Source organism: Cetorhinus maximus, chromosome 23 (genome assembly GCF_964194155.1).
Source record: "Cetorhinus maximus chromosome 23, sCetMax3.hap1.1, whole genome shotgun sequence".
NCBI classification, from domain to species: domain Eukaryota; kingdom Metazoa; phylum Chordata; class Chondrichthyes; order Lamniformes; family Cetorhinidae; genus Cetorhinus; species Cetorhinus maximus.
Window position 1 is genome coordinate 11,075,679 of NC_135901.1, and position 17,184 is coordinate 11,092,862.

A 17,184-nucleotide genomic window follows, 5' to 3' on the forward strand; every position below is an offset into this window, starting at 1 on the left:
GTTAGAATTCTTTGAGGAGGTAACGAGTAGGTTAGACAAAGGAGAGCCAATGGATGTTTTCTACTTGGACTTCCAGAAGGCCTTTGACAAGGTGCCGCACAGGAGGCTGCTCAGAAAGATAAGAGCCCATGGTGTTAGAGGCAAGGTACTAGCATGGATAGAAGATTGGCTGTCTGGCAGGAGGCAGAGAGTGGGGATAAGGGGGTCCTTCTCAGGATGGCGGCCGGTGACTAGTGGAGTTCCGCAGGGGTCAGTGTTGGGACCACAACTTTTCACTTTATACATTAATGATCTAGATGAAGGAACTGAGGGCATCTTGGCTAAGTTTGCAGATGATACAAAGATAGGTGGAGGGACAGGTAGTATTGAGGAGGCAGGGAGGCTGCAGAAGGATTTGGACAGCTTAGGAGAATGTGCAAAGAAGTGGCAGATGGAATACAACGTGGGGAAGTATGAGGTCATGCACTTTGGTAGGAAGAATAGAGGCATAGACTATTTTCTAAATGGGGAGAGAATTCAGAAATCTGGAGTGCAAATGGACTTGGGAGTCCTAGTCCAGGATTCTCTTAAGGTTAACTTGCAGGTTGAGTCGGTAGTTCGGAAGGCAAATGCAATGTTGGCATTTATTTCGAGAGGACTAGAATATAAAAGCAGGGATGTGCTGCTGAGGCTTTATAAGGCTCTGGTCAGACCACATTTAGAATATTGTGAGCAATTTTGGGCCCCGTATCTCAGGAAGGATGTTCTGGCCCTGGAGAGGGTCCAGAGGAGGTTCACGAGAATGATCCCAGGAATGAAAGGCTTAACATATGAGGAACGTTTGAGGACTCTGGGTCTATACTCGATGGAGTTTAGAAGGATGAGGGGGGATCTGATTGAAACTTACAGAATACTGAAAGGCCTGGATAGAGTGGACGTGGGGAAGATGTTTCCATTAGTAGGAGAGACTAGGACCCGAGGGCACAGCCTCAGAGTAAAGGGAAGACCTTTTAGAACAGAGATGAGGAGAAACTTCTTTAGCCAGAGAGTGGCTAAAGAAGGCTGCTTCATTGCCACAGAAGGCTGTGGAGGCCCGGTCATTGAGTGTATTTAAGACCAAGATAGATAGGTTCTTGATTGGTAAGGGGATCAAAGGTTACGGGGAGAAGGCGGGAGAATGGGGTTGAGAAATCTATCAGTCATGCTTGAATGGCGGAGCAGACTTGATGGGCCAAATGGCCTAATTTCTGCTCCTATGTGTTATGGTCTTATGGTCCTGGTCACCACACTGTAGGAAGGATGTGATTGCGCTGGAGAGGGTGCAGAGGGGATTTGCCAGGGTGTTGCCTGGACTGGAGCATTTCAGCTGTGAAGAGACACTAGATAGGCTGGAACAAAAACAAAAAATGCTGGATAAACTCAGCAGGTCTGACAGCATCTGTGGAGAAAAAGACAGAGTTAACGTTTCGAGTCCGTATGACTCTTCTCCAGAGCTAAAGGGAAGTAGAAATGTGGTGAAATATATACTGTTTAAAGGAGGTGTAACAGGTGAAGCTGGATAGAAAGCCAGCGATAGGTGGAGGCAAAGGAGAGATTGCGAAAGGTGTCATAAACAAAATGTCAAAGGGCTGTTAATAGCGGTGGTACTGGCTAAAGGAGGTGCTAATGGGGACATGAAGCGTGGAAAGCAGAATGTGATAATGGCAAGACCAGGGTAAGCACTCTTGAAAGTGACAGATGGCCCTAGTGTGGCTGGGGTGGGGGGAGGGGACGGTGGTGGGAAAAAAGATCAAAAAGGCTAAAAGCTGGGAATAAAACAATGAATAAAAATGGAAATAAATTTTAAAAATAATAGTGATGAAAATAAGTGGGAAAAAAGATATCTAAATAAACAAATAAAAATTAAGAAATAAAAGTGATAGTAAAAAAAAGGGGATCAAAAAGGGGTAGATAGGCTGGGGTTGTTTTCCTTAGAGCAGAGAAGGCTGAGCGGGGACCTGATTGAGGTGTACAAGATTATGAGGGGCACAGATAGTGTAGATAGGAAGAAACCTTTCCCCTTAGTGGAGGGGTCAGTAACCAGGGGGCATAGATTTAAGGTAAGGAGCAGGAAGTTTGGAAGGGATTTGAGGAAAGCTTTTTTCACCCAGAGGGTGGGGGGTTTTTGGAACTCACTGCCTGAGAGGGTGGTAGAGGCAGGAACCATCACAACATGTAAGAAGTATTTAGATGAACGCTTGAAATGCCATAGCACACAAGGCTATGGGCCAAGTGCTGGAAAATAGGATTAGAGTAGATAGAGGCTTGATGACCAGCGCAGTCACGATGGGCTGAAGGGCCTCTTTCCGTGCTGTAAAACCCTATGACTCTATTTCTTGGATATAGATTGTGTATGTCTAGTATTAATATAGTAAATGCTAGATTTTTATGGTTCTTTAATAAAGTACATTTATTATTATTTCTAGTTTTCCTATATAGTACTGTATATATTTCCAGTCATTAAGGCACAGAAGTTGTCCATTCAGCAAGTTGAGTCCATGCTGACTCTCTGTAGAGCCCCGTTCCCCTTGTATATCAAGAGAGGAAAGAATAATCCAAAGCAACTAGAATTGGCTGTTCTGAATTTTTGTCTTATACTTACAATGATGGGTTTTGTAAATTCTTTTTACAGTATTTTAGGAGAGGATTTGCAGACAGAAATCTCAAAACATCACATCGTAACCTAACAAAGTCACTTGATTCATTGGGATGTGAAAAACACTGGCCTTTGAATCTGGAAGGAGAAATGTTTGTCTGTTCTGTCTGCTTCAAAAGGTTTTAAATATCAGTGTGACTGGAAAAGCACCGAGACACACACGCCTGACTGAATGTGTTCCAATGTACTGACTGTGGAAAGAGACTTAACCAGTTATACAATCTGAACAAACATCGCACTATTCACAGCAGTGAGAGACTGTTGTCTGTCACATTATCTGTGTGGGGACGAGACTTCAACTCATTGTCGAATCTGGAGAGACACCATGGAGAAACCATGGAAATGTGGAGACTGTGGGAAGGGATGCAAAGCCCCTTCAGAGCTGGAGATTCATCTACGCAGTCACACTGGGGAGAGGCCGTTCACCTGCTCTGAATGTGGGAAGGGATTCACTCAGTCATCCACCCTGCAGAAGCACCGGCGAGTTCACACTGGGGAGAGGCCGTTCACCTGCTCTGAGTGTGGGAAGCGATTCACTCAGTCATCTAGCCTGATGGCGCACCACATCACTCATACCAATGAGAGACCCTTTAAATGCTCTGACTGTTTGAGTAGCTTCAAAAGTGCGGCAGATCTGAGGGTCCACCAACGCATTCACACTGAGGAGAGACCGTTCAGCTGCTCTCACTGCGCAAAGAGGTTTACAACGTCATCCAACCTTTGGACACATCAACGCGTTCACACCGGGGAGAGGCCGTTCATCTGCTCTGAGTGTGGGAAGGGATTCACTCAGTCTTCCAACTTGCGGGCACACCAGCTAGTTCACACCAGGGAGAAACCATTTGCCTGCCCTAAGTGTGGGAAAGAATTTATTCAGTCCTCCAACCTGCGGGCACACCAGCGAATTCACACTGGGGAAGGGCCATTCACTTGCTCCGTGTGTGGGAAGGGATTCACTCATTCATCACACTTACCGAGACACCAGCGAGTTCACAAGTGAATGCAGGGGTTGGATTCTGCTGTTGTTGCTGCTGTTAATCCAGGACTGAACGATGTTCATTCTGACAATTGGTGAAGTGGGAGGGTTGGAGGGTTTCTTTCTGCTGGACTGGCCGGTCTCATAACTTTGCTTCCAGTGGGCTGATGCTCTTTGAGCCTGGGAGTGCACATTTCCACTGAAATGATCCACAAAAGCTGTTGAAGTATATATATTTTATCCTGAATAGTAAATAGTGTATTTCCTGCCACTACAGGTAGATTTAAAATAAATACATTTGTCTCTCTTCCATTAGTCTACAGCACAGGGGCCAGGCCAGTCGGATCAGTTGGTCTTTGTCAGTATTTATGCTTCACATGAGCCTCCACTCACCCTCTTCATCTCCCCATATCAGCATATCCTTCTATTCCTTTCTCCCTAATGTATGTATCTAGCTTCACCTTAAAAGTATTCATACTATTCACCTCAACCACTCGCTGTGGTAATGAGCTCCACATTCTCACCACTCGTTGGATGAAGATGTCTCTCATGAAATCCCTGTTGAATTATTGAACCCCTTTATAATCTTAAAGACTTCCATCAGGTCACCCTTCACTCTTCTCTTTTCTAGAGAATAGCGCCCCAACCTTTCCTGAGGGTTAAATACTCTCAGTTCAGGTGTTATTCTTGTGAATCTTTGTTTCCTCTCCTCCAGTGCCTTATTTCCTTTCTCTAAATGGAGATCACAAATGTTGACCATCCTCCCAGTGTTGTCTAACCATGGTTCTGAACATAAACTCCGTGTTTTTCATTCTATCCCTCTAGAATGCCCTACATATGGGCTCCACATTCAAGGAAATTTGCGAAGTTCTTAGGGAGTCTGGAGCGAGGATTTACGATATTGCCACCAGGGATGAGGGACTTCAGTTAGTTGGAAAGACTGGAGCAGCTGAAATCTCTCTCATTAGATCATTGAGTCATTAGTGTAGGCAATGGGGCCATTCAGCCCATCGAGTCCATGCTGGCTCTCTGTAGAGAAAACCTGTCAGTCCCATTGCCCAGTCCTATCCCTGTAGTGCTCCAGGTTCATTTCCCTGACGTGCCCATCCAATTTCCATTAGAAATCATTCCATCACCTCTGCTTCTAGCACACTCATAGGAAGTGGGTTCCAGGTCATTACCACTCACTTTAAATGTACACAAGGATCACAGAGCACAAAAGGAGGCCATTTGGCCCATCGTGTTCATGCCAGATATTTGAGAAACTAGCCAGTTAATCCCAGAACCCTGCAATTTTATTTTCCTTTCAAGAATCTGCCCAATTCTGTTTTGAAAGATAGAGTCCAATCTGCTCTCTGCACCATTTTCAGGCAGTGCGTTCCACATCACAAAAACTCGCTGTGTTTCAACACAAATAATTCAGGATGTAGCATGTTTGGATTTTCATAGAGTGTTTGGAATGTTGTCAAAGACAAGTTTATTGCACAAAATTAAGACCCGATCCATATTAATTATTTTGATATGCAGAAGTGCAATAGATCCAAATTTGTGGACAATTGGAAAAAATTGCATTTCTTTGCACCTTGCACCACCACATGACCTCCGACAGTGTTTTACAGCCAATGAAGTACTTCTGAAGTCTATTCACTGTTGTAATGTATGAAACTGTAGGTAGGCCTGGGTAGCTAAATTTAGTTTTAAAAATCAATCACTTTCACACTTATTCACTGTTATAGGTAACAAGATTAAGGAAGCCATTTTAAACTCTAACATGGCTGGATCTTTATTTTTTTAATCATTAAAAACTGTATCAACATAAATGTTTCCAGAACCTGCAGGCCCAATGTTTAACAAAGAAATTATTTTCTAATTTTGATAAGTTATAGGACATCATATTCTGCCAAAGTTCAGTTCAAGAAGGCTCATTGTTCAATCCAATCAAGATTAGCAAGAAACTATTGTCTTCTGCAAACTGTCTTTTTGAACCACTCATTCTTGTATCAACCAAATCTATGAATTAAATATTACTGTATTAATTAGCTACCAGTCAGTAACAGCTGATTGAATAAGTAATGAGCCTTAATTGAATTACAATTAATAAATCAATTCTGAATCAGTAGTTATAGTAAAAGACTGAGTTTTATTTGCTGTAAAACTGTAAAACCTTAATTGCTGTGTATGTAAAGAATGTGCAATGAAGATAAATGTACTGGCAAGAGAGACCTTCAAATTCTGATTAGCCTCAACATTTGGAACTGTATAAGGGATCACATAGAATCAGATAAAGGGATCATATGAAACAGTTCTATTGTATTCCTGTCTAAGATAATGAGAGAAGGTGGTGTAAGTAATTTGGGATCCAATTAAATTAACCAATTGTCATGTTACAACAAGCCCCACTCTGACATGAGGTAATTGTCACATTGGACATAAAAGTAGAGGTTCTGAAGGTCTTCCTTGCTAGCCAAGTATGAAGATTCCCCAGGCTGAGTTCCAAGAAAATTACTGTCAAAGAAGAAGCCAGACTCCCGAGGCTGAATTCCATAAGAATTGCTGTCAAAGAAGGAGCCAGAGAGGGTTATACTTTTATGGACTGATCACCACATGAGGTTGTAAAGTCATTATTTTAAAGTTGTGAAGTAAACCTTTCTCTTTTAATAAACCTTTTTTTAAACTTACAATCCAGGGAATTCTGCCTTTGCTTTAATTGTGGAAATTCTTGTCTGAACCAAAGTGAATTCATTAATTGGCAAGTTGGGGGTGGCTGAAATCGAATAAGTTACAGAGCATAAGATGAGGTAACACAAAACTTGAATTTAAAAACTTGCATTTTTAAGGGCCGTTCACAACCGCAATACATCCCAAAGTGCTTTACAGCCAATGAAGTACTTTTTGAAGTGTAGTCACTGTTGTAATTTAGGAAACACGGCAGTCCCTGCTCTTCTCTGAAATTGTAGCCAGGGGGACGTCCAAGCCCACCCAAAGGGGCAGACAGGGCCCTAGCGTTGGCTTCTCATCCAAAAGAGAGTAGCTCCAACAGTCCAGCACTCCCTCAAGCTTCAACTTGCACAAGTTTTCAATTCCCATTTGACCTTTCTTTCTGTCTCTATTGCTCATGTCAATGACAGCCAGGCGATGGAGCTGAGGGCTGAATTTAGCCGAGAATGACGGGGCCTACGTCCCAGTTAAGAAACTGCCATGGGTGTCGACTAATAGACAGGAAGATGCTGATTGGCTGACTGGGAAATGGGCCTCCAGCCAATTGGGGAAGGAGTGGGGGGGTGACCAGGGCTGATGGTGATGGGACCCCTCAGGGTTCAGTGGCCCTGTGTCCAAAGCGGGGAGTCACAGGAATAGCGTACAGAGGAGCAAAAGAGAAACCATTTGGGTCCAGAATATTGTGTAAATCCTTTTACTCTGGTTGTCTTGATCTTCAAGTAATTTACGTTTAAAAAAAAAATGTTCTGTTTCATTAATGAAGTTTTATCAGTAAAAATATTTGATTTTTCTGGACCTTTCATGATTAGCTTCATGCACTTTAGGGAAAGTGGGTGAGAGGGGTTGGCAGGCTCTTTAACAGCAAGTGAGTCCCTCCAAGGTAATTGGCAAAGGAGCCAGAGAGGGGGAATGTGATTTTATTTTCGACACAGCGATGTTAGAAAATGGGGTTCAGGGAGTTAATTAACTATTTATCCCCCTTTCCCAAACTCTGAAATGATTCACAGTGATAACATTGATTGGCGACAGTGATTAGATTTTATTCAGTATAAATGAAACCTGACAATTGCTCATGTCTGAGCAGTAGTATCAAAGTGCAGCAGCATTACCATTACACTCTGGGTAGAAGCATCATCTCCACGTAAATGCTCCCTGGTCTGCCCCAGATGCCATGGCACCAGTCAATGTAATATATAAAACTTCTAAAAATCTCTAAGATAAAAGCAAGATACTGTGGATGCTGGATATCTGAAACAAAAACAAAAATTGCTGGAAAAACTCAGCAGGTCTGACAGCATCTGTGGAGAGGATGACAGAGTTAACGTTTCGAGTCCGTATGACTCCTCATCAGAACTAAAGAGAAATAGAAATGTGGTGAAATATAAGCTGTTTAAGGGTGGTGGTGGGGGGGAGGCGGTGGAGGGGAGGTGGGACAGGTAGAGCTGGATAGAGGGCCAGTGATAGGTGGAGGCAAAGGAGAGATTGCCAAAGATGTCACAAACAAAAGATCAAAGGGGTGTTGACGGTGGTGATATTAGCTAAAGGATGTGCTAATGGTGACATTAAAGTGACAATGGTGACAACATTGTTTTATCCCCAACTTTTAGCCTATTTCGATCCCCTCCTAAGGGCTCCTTCACCTTAAGCTCCCTTTCAAATCTGCCTCATTACACATCACTAAATCTAGAATTGCCTGTTTCCTAGTGGTAAGATTTTAGAGTCCATTATTAAGGATGTGATTTCAGAATATTTGGAAGTGCATGGTAAATTAGGGCAAAGTCAGCATGGTTTCATCAAGGGGAGGTCATGCCTGACAAATCTGTTAGAATTCTTTGAGGAGGTAACGAGTAGATTAGACAAAGGAGAGCCAATGGATGTTATCTACTTGGACTTCCAGAAGGCCTTTGACAAGGTGCCGCACAGGAGGCTGCTCAGTAAGATAAGAGCCCATGGTGTTAGAGGCAAGGTACTAGCATGGATAGAAGATTGGCTGTCTGGCAGGAGGCAGAGAGTGGGGATAAGGGGGTCCTTCTCAGGATGGCAGCCGGTGACTAGTGGAGTTCTGCAGGGGTCAGTGTTGGGACCACAACTTTTCACTTTATACATTAATGATCTAGATGAAGGAACTGAGGGCATCCTGGCTAAGTTTGCAGATGATACAAATTTAGGTGGAGGGACAGGTAGTATTGAGGAGGCAGGGAGGCTGCAGAAGGATTTGGACAGGTTAGGAGAATGGGCAAAGAAGTGGCAGATGAATACAACGTGGGGAAGTGTGAGGTCATGCACTCTGGTAGGAAGAATAGAGGCATAGACTATTTTCTAAATGGGGAGAGAATTCCGAAATCTGGAGTGCAAAGGGACTTGGGAGTCCTAGTCCAGGATTCTCTTAAGGTTAACTTGCAGGTTGACGCGGTAGTTAGGAAGGCAAATGCAATGTTGGCATTTATTTCGAGAGGACTAGAATATAAAAGCAGGGATGTGCTGCTGAGGCTTTACAAAGTTCTGGTCAGACCACATTTAGAATATTGTGAGCAATTTTGGGCCCCGTATCTCAGGAAGGATGTTCTGGCCCTGGAGAGGGTCCAGAGGAGGTTCACGAGAATGATCCCAGGAATGAAAGGCTTAACATATGAGGAACGTTTGAGGACTCTGGGTCTATACTCGATGGAGTTTAGAAGGATGAGGGGGGGATCTGATTGAAACTTACAGAATACTGAAAGGCCTGGATAGAGTGGACGTGGGGAAGATGTTTCCATTAGTAGGAGAGACTAGGACCCGAGGGCACAGCCTCAGAGTAAAGGGAAGACCTTTTAGAACAGAGATGAGGAGAAACTTCGTTAGCCAGAGAGTGGTGAATCTATGGAGTTCATTGCCACAGAAGGCTGTGGAGGCCAGGTCATTGAGTGTATTTAAGAGCGAGATAGATAGGTTCTTGATTGGTAAGGGGACCAAAGATTACGGGGAGAAGGCGGGAGAATGGGGTTGAGAAACTTATCAGCCATGATTGAATGGCGGAGCAGACTCGATGGGCCGAATGGCCTAATTTCTGCTCCTATGTCTTATGGTCTCCCCCCACCCCACCCCCACTAGGGCTATCTGTACCTTGCTCATCCTGCTTTCTACCCTTAATGTCACCATTAGCACATCCTTTAGCTAATGTCAACACTGTCAACACCCCTTTGACCTTTTGTTTATGACATCTTTGGCAATCTCTCCTTTGCCTCCACCTAACACTGGCCCTCTATCCAGCTCCACCTGTCCAAGCCCCCTTAAACAGCTTATATTTCACCACATTTCTATTTCTCTTTAGTTCTGATAAAGAGTATTACAGACTCGAAATGTTAACTCTGTCTTCCTTGCCACAGATGGTGTCAAATCTGCTGAGTTTTTCCAGCAATTTTTGTTCTTGTCTCTAAAAATCTCTGTTCTTGGAGAATTCCTTCTTATACTTTGTTGCATCGCAAAGTCTATGCAGATTGATTTAACCCAATCATTGCCGAGCCATCATTTGAATGGACCGATTACAAAACCTGTCATTGAACCATCTACACCCGTCCAACCCATGTCAAACTCTCAGACAATTGGCTTCCCCATGGTCCATCCCCAGGACAGGGAGTCAGCATTCCCAGGCCAAGCAGTGAAAACATGGTGGCCTTAACACTCTGTCCTCTGTGAGCTGTTTATCTCCCGGCATATAGCAAGTCATCTGTTCTCAGCTATGCTACATTTACTGCTGAACTTTGGCCCCTTTTAAACCTTTTGGATCAATAAAACATTCGGTCAATGAAGACCCAAAGCACAATTTCCCATCCTGTCACTTGTCAACCATCTTTACCCAAAGCGTAATCACAACAGGAGTAGAAGCAGGAGAAATGTAACAATCAAATTAAAAATATATGCACAACTAGTCATAGAATTTAATTTAACGTTTTCTAATTAGCAAGAAATGCCAAATTAGGGGTACCCCAGCATTCTTACAGTTAACACCTTGAGGGGAAGAGAACTCTCTCTCCGACTCCTCACTCAATTTCACTCTGTTATTTTCCAGTTCTGTTCTGGCCCCCGCTGGGGTAACATCGACCTGATCTTTACTCCTCCTGAAGGAGCATCATGAGTTCTAAGTTACAAGTACATAAGGACATATGCTTCGAGCAACAGGTCAAGCATGGATGTACAAGATTCTCCAGCTCTCCCTTTATCCCTATCCAACTTGTGGCCAGTTCTTACTGAGTATTATTTCTCCCAAGCCCCTAATTGTTCAGTCCAAGTTCTTATCCCTTTTTAATTTAATTTTACTCACTTATTCACCATGACCAGTGTATTTAATTCTGTCCTGGTTGTTTTAAAGTCAGTTTCACTATGGAGTATGTGTCAATTCCTTGATGATGTCAAAATGTTGTCTCATTCCCCTGGTCACATTCACCATTTAATGTCATTCTGGGTGTCAGGTAGCTGTGCATGGTTGGGACCCATTCTTCAGCGCACGTTCAGCATGCATTTCCTGCTGTTAGTTGTCTCACACGTAACAAATCACAGCTGCACACTCACACTGCTATCCCAAAATCATGACACATATTATCGACTTTCAGGTGACCTCATGAAAAGATCAAAGTGGGTAACAGTCTCGAGATCTTCTATTATCTCCCCCAGTATGGTCCTGATATTTCAGGTAGTGGCCAGGCTTTCAAATGCGGTTTTCTATTTTTAAAAATGTTCACAGGCAAAGGATACAAATATCTCACTTATTTTGTCTCTACACTTCCCTGAATTCACGGCAATGTATATGGGCACCAGATTGATATATTCCGTTGAACTGCACCCTTGATGAGTTATTCCAGTTCCTTCACTGTCCAGTACAATATTTTCATAATACTTTTGAAACAGAAAACAAACAGTCCCATTTGATTTCAGCTATTAACATATTTTGTTTGTTCTTTATTTTAGATGTCAGGCCCGGGTTGTTCTTCTTGGAGCAAGGGAGTTTGAGGGAAGATTTGATAGAGGTGTACAGGAATATGACAGATTTAGATAGGTGGAGAAAGAAAAGCTGTTCCCATTAGCTGATGTACAGGGACAAAGGGACACACATTTATGGTTTTGGGCAGGAGATGTGAGGAAGAACATTTTTACACAGCAAGTGGTAATGATCTGGAACTCACTGCCTACGAGGGTGTTGGAAGTGGAAATGATGAATGATTTCAAAAGGAAATTGGATGAACTCTCGAGGGAAATAAACCTGCAGGGCTACGGGATAGAACAGCGCAACGGGACTGGCTGGTTTGCTCAACAGAGAGCTGGCATGGACTCGACAGGCTGAATGGCCTCCTTCTATGCCTAAATGACTCTATGATCTGAAGAGAACAATTTCAGCTGCTCCAGTCTCTCCAGCTAATTGAAGTCCCTCATCCCTGGTGCCGTTCTCGTAAATCTCCTCGGTACCCTCTCCGAGAACATCACATCTTTCCTAAAGTGTGGGGCCCATATATAGGGTTCCTTTTTAGAGGGATACAGTTAGACTTAGGATCATTGTGGAAAAGGAAAAAGATAGAACAGGAGTAAAAGTACTAAATTGGGGCAAGACAAATTTTACAAAGCTCAGAGGTGAGCTGGTGAGAGTGGACAGGATACAGCTAGCAGAAGGAAGAACTGTGTCAAATCAGTGGGAGCCATTCAAAGGTGAGGTTCTATGGGTACAATGTAGACATGTCCCCACAAAGGAAAAGGGTGGTACTGCCAAATATAGAGCCCCCTGATTATCCAGAAGCATACAGGCCAAGATAAAGCAGAAAAAGAAAGCTTCTGACAGTCACAAAAGAGTTAATACTGTAGAAAGCCTAGAGAAGTATAAAAAGTAAAGGAGTGAAGTAAAAATGGAAATTAGGAAAGCAGAGAGAGGATAAGAAAAAATGTCAACAGGTAAAATCAAAGAAAATCCCAAGATGTTTTACCAGTACATTAAGAGCAAAAGAATAACTAAGGAAAAGGTCGGGCCTATCAGAGATGTACATGGTAACTTGTGAGTTGATGTAGAAGATGTGGGCAGGGTTCTCAATGAGTACTTTGTCTCTGTCTTCACTAAGGAGAGGGATGATGCAGACATTCTAGTTAAAGGGGAAGAGTGAAATATTGGATGCAATAAGCATAGTGAGAGAGGAAGTAATGGAGGGACTGACATCCTTGAAGGTGGATAAATCACCAGGGCAGATGGATTGTATCCCAATCTGTTGAAAGAAGCCAGGGAAGAAATAAGGGATGCTCTGAGTATCATTTTCCAATCCTCACTAGATACCGGTGAAGTCCCAGAGGATTGGAGGTCTGTGAACGTTGTACCATTATTTGAAAAGGGTGCTAGGGATGGGCCAGAAAATTATAGGCAAGTCAGTATGACTTCAGTGATGGGAAAATTATTGAAAACAATTCTGAGGAGCAGGATAAACTATCATTTACACAAAACACGGATATCAGGGATAGTCAGCCTGGTTTTGTTAGGGAAAATCGTGTGTTACTAACTTAATAGAATTTTTTGAGGAAGTAACAAGGAAGATTTATGAGGATAGTGCAGTGGATGTTGTCTAAGAGGATTTCAGTAAGGAATTTGACAAAGTCCCACATAGCAGACTGGTCAGGAAAGTGGCAGGTTGGGTCCAAAATTAGTTCAGCGACAGGAAACTAAAGGTAATGGTCAATGAATGTTTTTGCAAATGGAAAACGGTTTCCAGTGATGTTCCACAGGGCTCAGTATTGGGGCCCTTCCTGTAAATATTAATGATTTAGACTTAAATGTGGGAGGCATGATTGGGAAATTTGTAGATGACACAAAAATTGGCCATGTAGTTGATAGTTGAAGAGGATAGCTGTCGACTCCAGAATTATATCAATGGTTTGGTTGAGTGGGCGGGAAAGTGGTAAATGGAATTCAATCCAGAAAAGTGTGAGGTAATGCATTTGGGGAGGACAAATAAAGCAAGGGAATGTTGAATAACCGGGAAGCTATTGAGAGGGATTGAGGAAGTGAGAGACCCTGGAGTGCATGTCCACAGTGTCTTGAAGGTGGCAAGACAGGTGGACAAGATGGTCAAGAAAGCATATGGAATGCTTTCATTTATTGAGCGAAGTATTGAATACAAAAACAGGGATGTAATGATGTATAAAATTGTAGTTTGTAATTCACTGCCTAAGTTTGTGGTTGAGGCTGAAACACTCAACTCACGTAAAAGCTACCTGGACCTGCATCTGAAGTGCTGTAACCTGCAAGGCTACGGACCAGGTGCTAGAAAGTTTGGGTTAAAATGAGCGGTTAGTTTCTTATTTCTCTTTTTTGGCTGGCGCAGACACGATGGGATGAATGGCCTCTTTCTGCACCGTAACTTCTCTATGGTTCTATGGATAGAATTGAGAAGCAGGAAGGTTATCTTCCACTGGTTTGGAACCATGGTTAGACGACACTGGGAGGACAGTCAATATTTGTGATCTCCATTGAGAAAAAGGAGACAGACACACCGGAGAAGGTGGCAAAAATATTCAGAAGGATCAGACCAGAACTGAGAGCGTTTAACCCTCAGGAAAGGCTGGGCTGCCTTCCTCTAGAAAAGAGAAGACTGAAGGGTGACCTGATGGAAGTCTTTAAGATTATAAAGAGGCTCAATAATCCAGTAGGGATTTCATGAGAAACCTCTATACTCAGCAAGTAGTGAGAATGTGAAGCTTGCGACCACAGCGAGTGGTTGAGGTGAATAGCATGAATATATTTAAGAGGAAGCTAGATACACACATTAGGGAGAAAGGAATAGAAGGATATGCTGATGGGGGGGAGTGGAGGCTCATGTGGAGCATAAATATTGACATAGAGCGATTGAGCCGACTGGCCTGGCCCCTGTGCTGTAGATTCAATGGAACAGAGACAAATGTATTTATTTGAGATCTACCTGTAGTGGTGGGCAAAACACTATTTGCTACCCAGGATAAAATAAATATACTTCACCAGCTTTTGTGGATCATTTCGGTGGAAACGTGCACTCACAGGCTGAAAGAGCATCAGCCCACTGGAAGCAAAGCTGTGAGGCCTGTCCAGCAGAAAGAAACCTCTGACCCTCCCACTTCACCAACTGTCAGAATGAACATGGTTCAGTCCTGGATGTGATTAACAGCAGCAATAACAGCAGAATCCAACCCCTGTAATCACTTGTGAACTCGCTGGTGTCTCAGGAGGTGAGATGAATCACTGAATCCCTTCCCACATTCAGAGCAAATGAATGGCCTCTCCCCAGTGTGAACTCGCTGGTGTCTCAGCAGGCTGGATAACTGAGTGAATCTTTTCCCACACTCAAAACAGGCGAATGGTCTCTCTTCAGTGTGAACACGCCGGTGTCTCTGCAGGTTGGATGAAGTAGTGAATTTTTTCCCACACTCAGAGCAGGTGAATGGCCTCTCCCCATTGTGAATGCGTTGATGTATCAGCAGGCTGAATGAATGAGTGAATCTCTTCCCACATACGGAGCATGTGAATGGCCTCTCGCAGGTGTGAAGACGCAGGTGTGTCTTAAGGCTGGATAACTGATTGAATCCCTTACCACACTCAGAGCAGGTGAACGGCCTCTCCCCAGTGTGAACTCGCTGGTGTACGAGCTGGGTGGATGAATCAATATATCCCTTCCCACACTCGGAGCAGGTGAATGGCCTCTCCCCAGTGTGAACTCGCTGGTGTAACAGCAGGGCGGATGAATCAATGAATCCTTTCCCACAATCAGAGCAGGTGAATGACCTCTCCCCAGCGTGAACTCTCTGGTGTGTCACCAGATTGGATGACTGACTGAATCCCTTCCCACAGTCAGAGCAGGTGAATGGTCTCTCCCCAGCATGAACTCTCTGGTGTGTCTGCAGATGGGATGACTGACTGAATCCCTTCCCACAGTCAGAGCAGGTGAAAGGCCTCTCCCCTGTGTGAACACGTCGATGAGTTTCCAGCCCAGATGGGAACTGGAATGCCTTCCCACAGACACCACATTTCCATGGTTTCCCCATGGTGAGGGTGTCCTTGTGTCTCTCTCCGGATTCAATGATCAGTTGAAGCCTTGTCCACAAAAAGAACATCTATATGGTTCTCCCCACTGTGAATGGTGCAATGTTTTTTCAGGATGTGTGACTGGTTAAAGCTCTTTCCACAGTCAGTACACTGGAACACTCTCACTCGGGTGTGTGTGTGTGTGTGTCTTGGTACCTTTCTAGTTGCACTGATGTTCAAAACCTTTTGAAGGAGACAGACTAGACAAATGTTTCTCCATCTAGATTTAAAGGTTGATGGTATTCACGTCCCAATCAATCGAGTGACTCTGTCAGGCCTTGATGCCTTGTTTGGTATCTGTCTCCAAATCCTCCCCTTCTAATATTCTGTAAATGGAGTTTACAAAAGTCATCACTTTCAGTACAGGGTAGAAATTCAGAAAAGAAAAGTCTAGTTTCTGTGGAACATTCTTTCCTCTCTCATTCCCCAAAACCTGTAAATATCTGACCCCAACAATCTCTCTCCATTCTCACTCCTCTGTAAATAATATACACCCATCTAGTTCTCATGAAGGTGTCATTCCAGGCTGATCAGCAGATTGACGCTCACCACTTCCTGTCCTGTACACAAGAGACCTGAAAATCTTCATGCAGGCTGCTAGCCTATATATGTATTTGTGTATATTGGTCAAAAAATTTGTGTGATATTAAGTTCTGTATTACTTAGGTAAGATATGGTGGGATGTGAGGAAGAACTTTATTTAGACAGCGAGTGGTCATGACCTAGGACTCGCTGCCTATGAGGGTGATGGAAACGGTGATGATTAATGATTTCAAAATGAAACTGGATGTACACTTGAAGGAAATAAACTTGCAAGGGAACAGGATATAGAGGGGGAATGGGACAGACTGGATTGCTCTACAGAGATTCAGCATGGACTCAAGTTGCCGAATGGAATCCCTCTGTGCCATAAGGACTCTATGGCTGGAAATAAATAATGTAGCTATCGTACTATTTTACAAAACTAGAAATAATAATAAATTACAGAACCATATAAACAATATATCTACTATGTATCATATAACAACACTGACATATTGCTCTCGTTACAATCCCCTTAAAATAAACAAATTCCCAGACAACCCCAACAGAATAAACCGAAGGACAAGGTTTCACTTTTAAACAAATTTTACTGTAATTCTCAAACTAAAATCAACATAAAAGAAGCATGCATTAACAGACAAATAGTATTTGAATAGACAGAATAAATTTGATTAAATAGCTCATAAAATACAAACAGGTTCAACAAAATCAAAGCATTTCACTCCTCAGCATTTATGGCACTAATTCCAGTTACAGAGTCCCACAACTCTGTATTTCCCAGGGGGAGAAAGGAAGTGTTTTACCCACAGATGTTTGGGAGAGGAGGAAGTTTTAGTGTGTTTATAGACTCATAGATGTCTACAGCACAGAAGGCCATTCAGCCCATCGTGTCTACGCCGGTCAACAAAGATCTGGCTACACTAATCGCATTTTCTAGCGCTTGGTCCATAGCCCTGGAGGCCATGGCAATGCAAGTGAATATCTAAATACTTCTTAAATATTACCAGAGTTTCTGACTCAAACACCCTTTCAGGCAGTGAGTTCCAGACCCTCAAAAGCCTCTGAGTGAAAAAATTTCTCAACTCCGTTCTTAGCCTTCTACCTCTTGCCTTATTGACCCCTCTGCTGATGGAAAAAGTGTCTTCATATCCACCCTATCTATGCCCCTCATAATCTTATACACCTCTTTCAGGCCCCCTCTCAACCATCGGT

At 43.2% G+C, this 17,184-nt stretch overlaps 2 protein-coding genes across 2 annotated transcripts in view; one reads left to right on the forward strand and one right to left on the reverse strand.

Moving 5' to 3' along the window:
• Positions 1 to 3,852, forward strand: part of LOC144698217 (uncharacterized) — a 141,715-nt gene extending 137,863 nt beyond the window's left edge. Inside the window, exon 4 of the transcript XR_013580462.1 lies at positions 3,811 to 3,852. The gene's annotated coding sequence lies outside the window, so the exon portion shown is untranslated. The remainder of the gene's footprint in view (positions 1 to 3,810) is intronic.
• Positions 1 to 17,184, reverse strand: part of LOC144697802 (uncharacterized) — a 46,983-nt gene that overhangs the window by 2,484 nt on the left and 27,315 nt on the right. Inside the window, exons 4-5 of the mRNA XM_078569794.1 lie at positions 14,591 to 15,297; positions 307 to 320 (exon numbers count right to left, since the gene is read on the reverse strand). Coding sequence (XP_078425920.1) covers positions 307 to 320; positions 14,591 to 15,297 — 721 coding nt within the window. The remainder of the gene's footprint in view (positions 1 to 306; positions 321 to 14,590; positions 15,298 to 17,184) is intronic.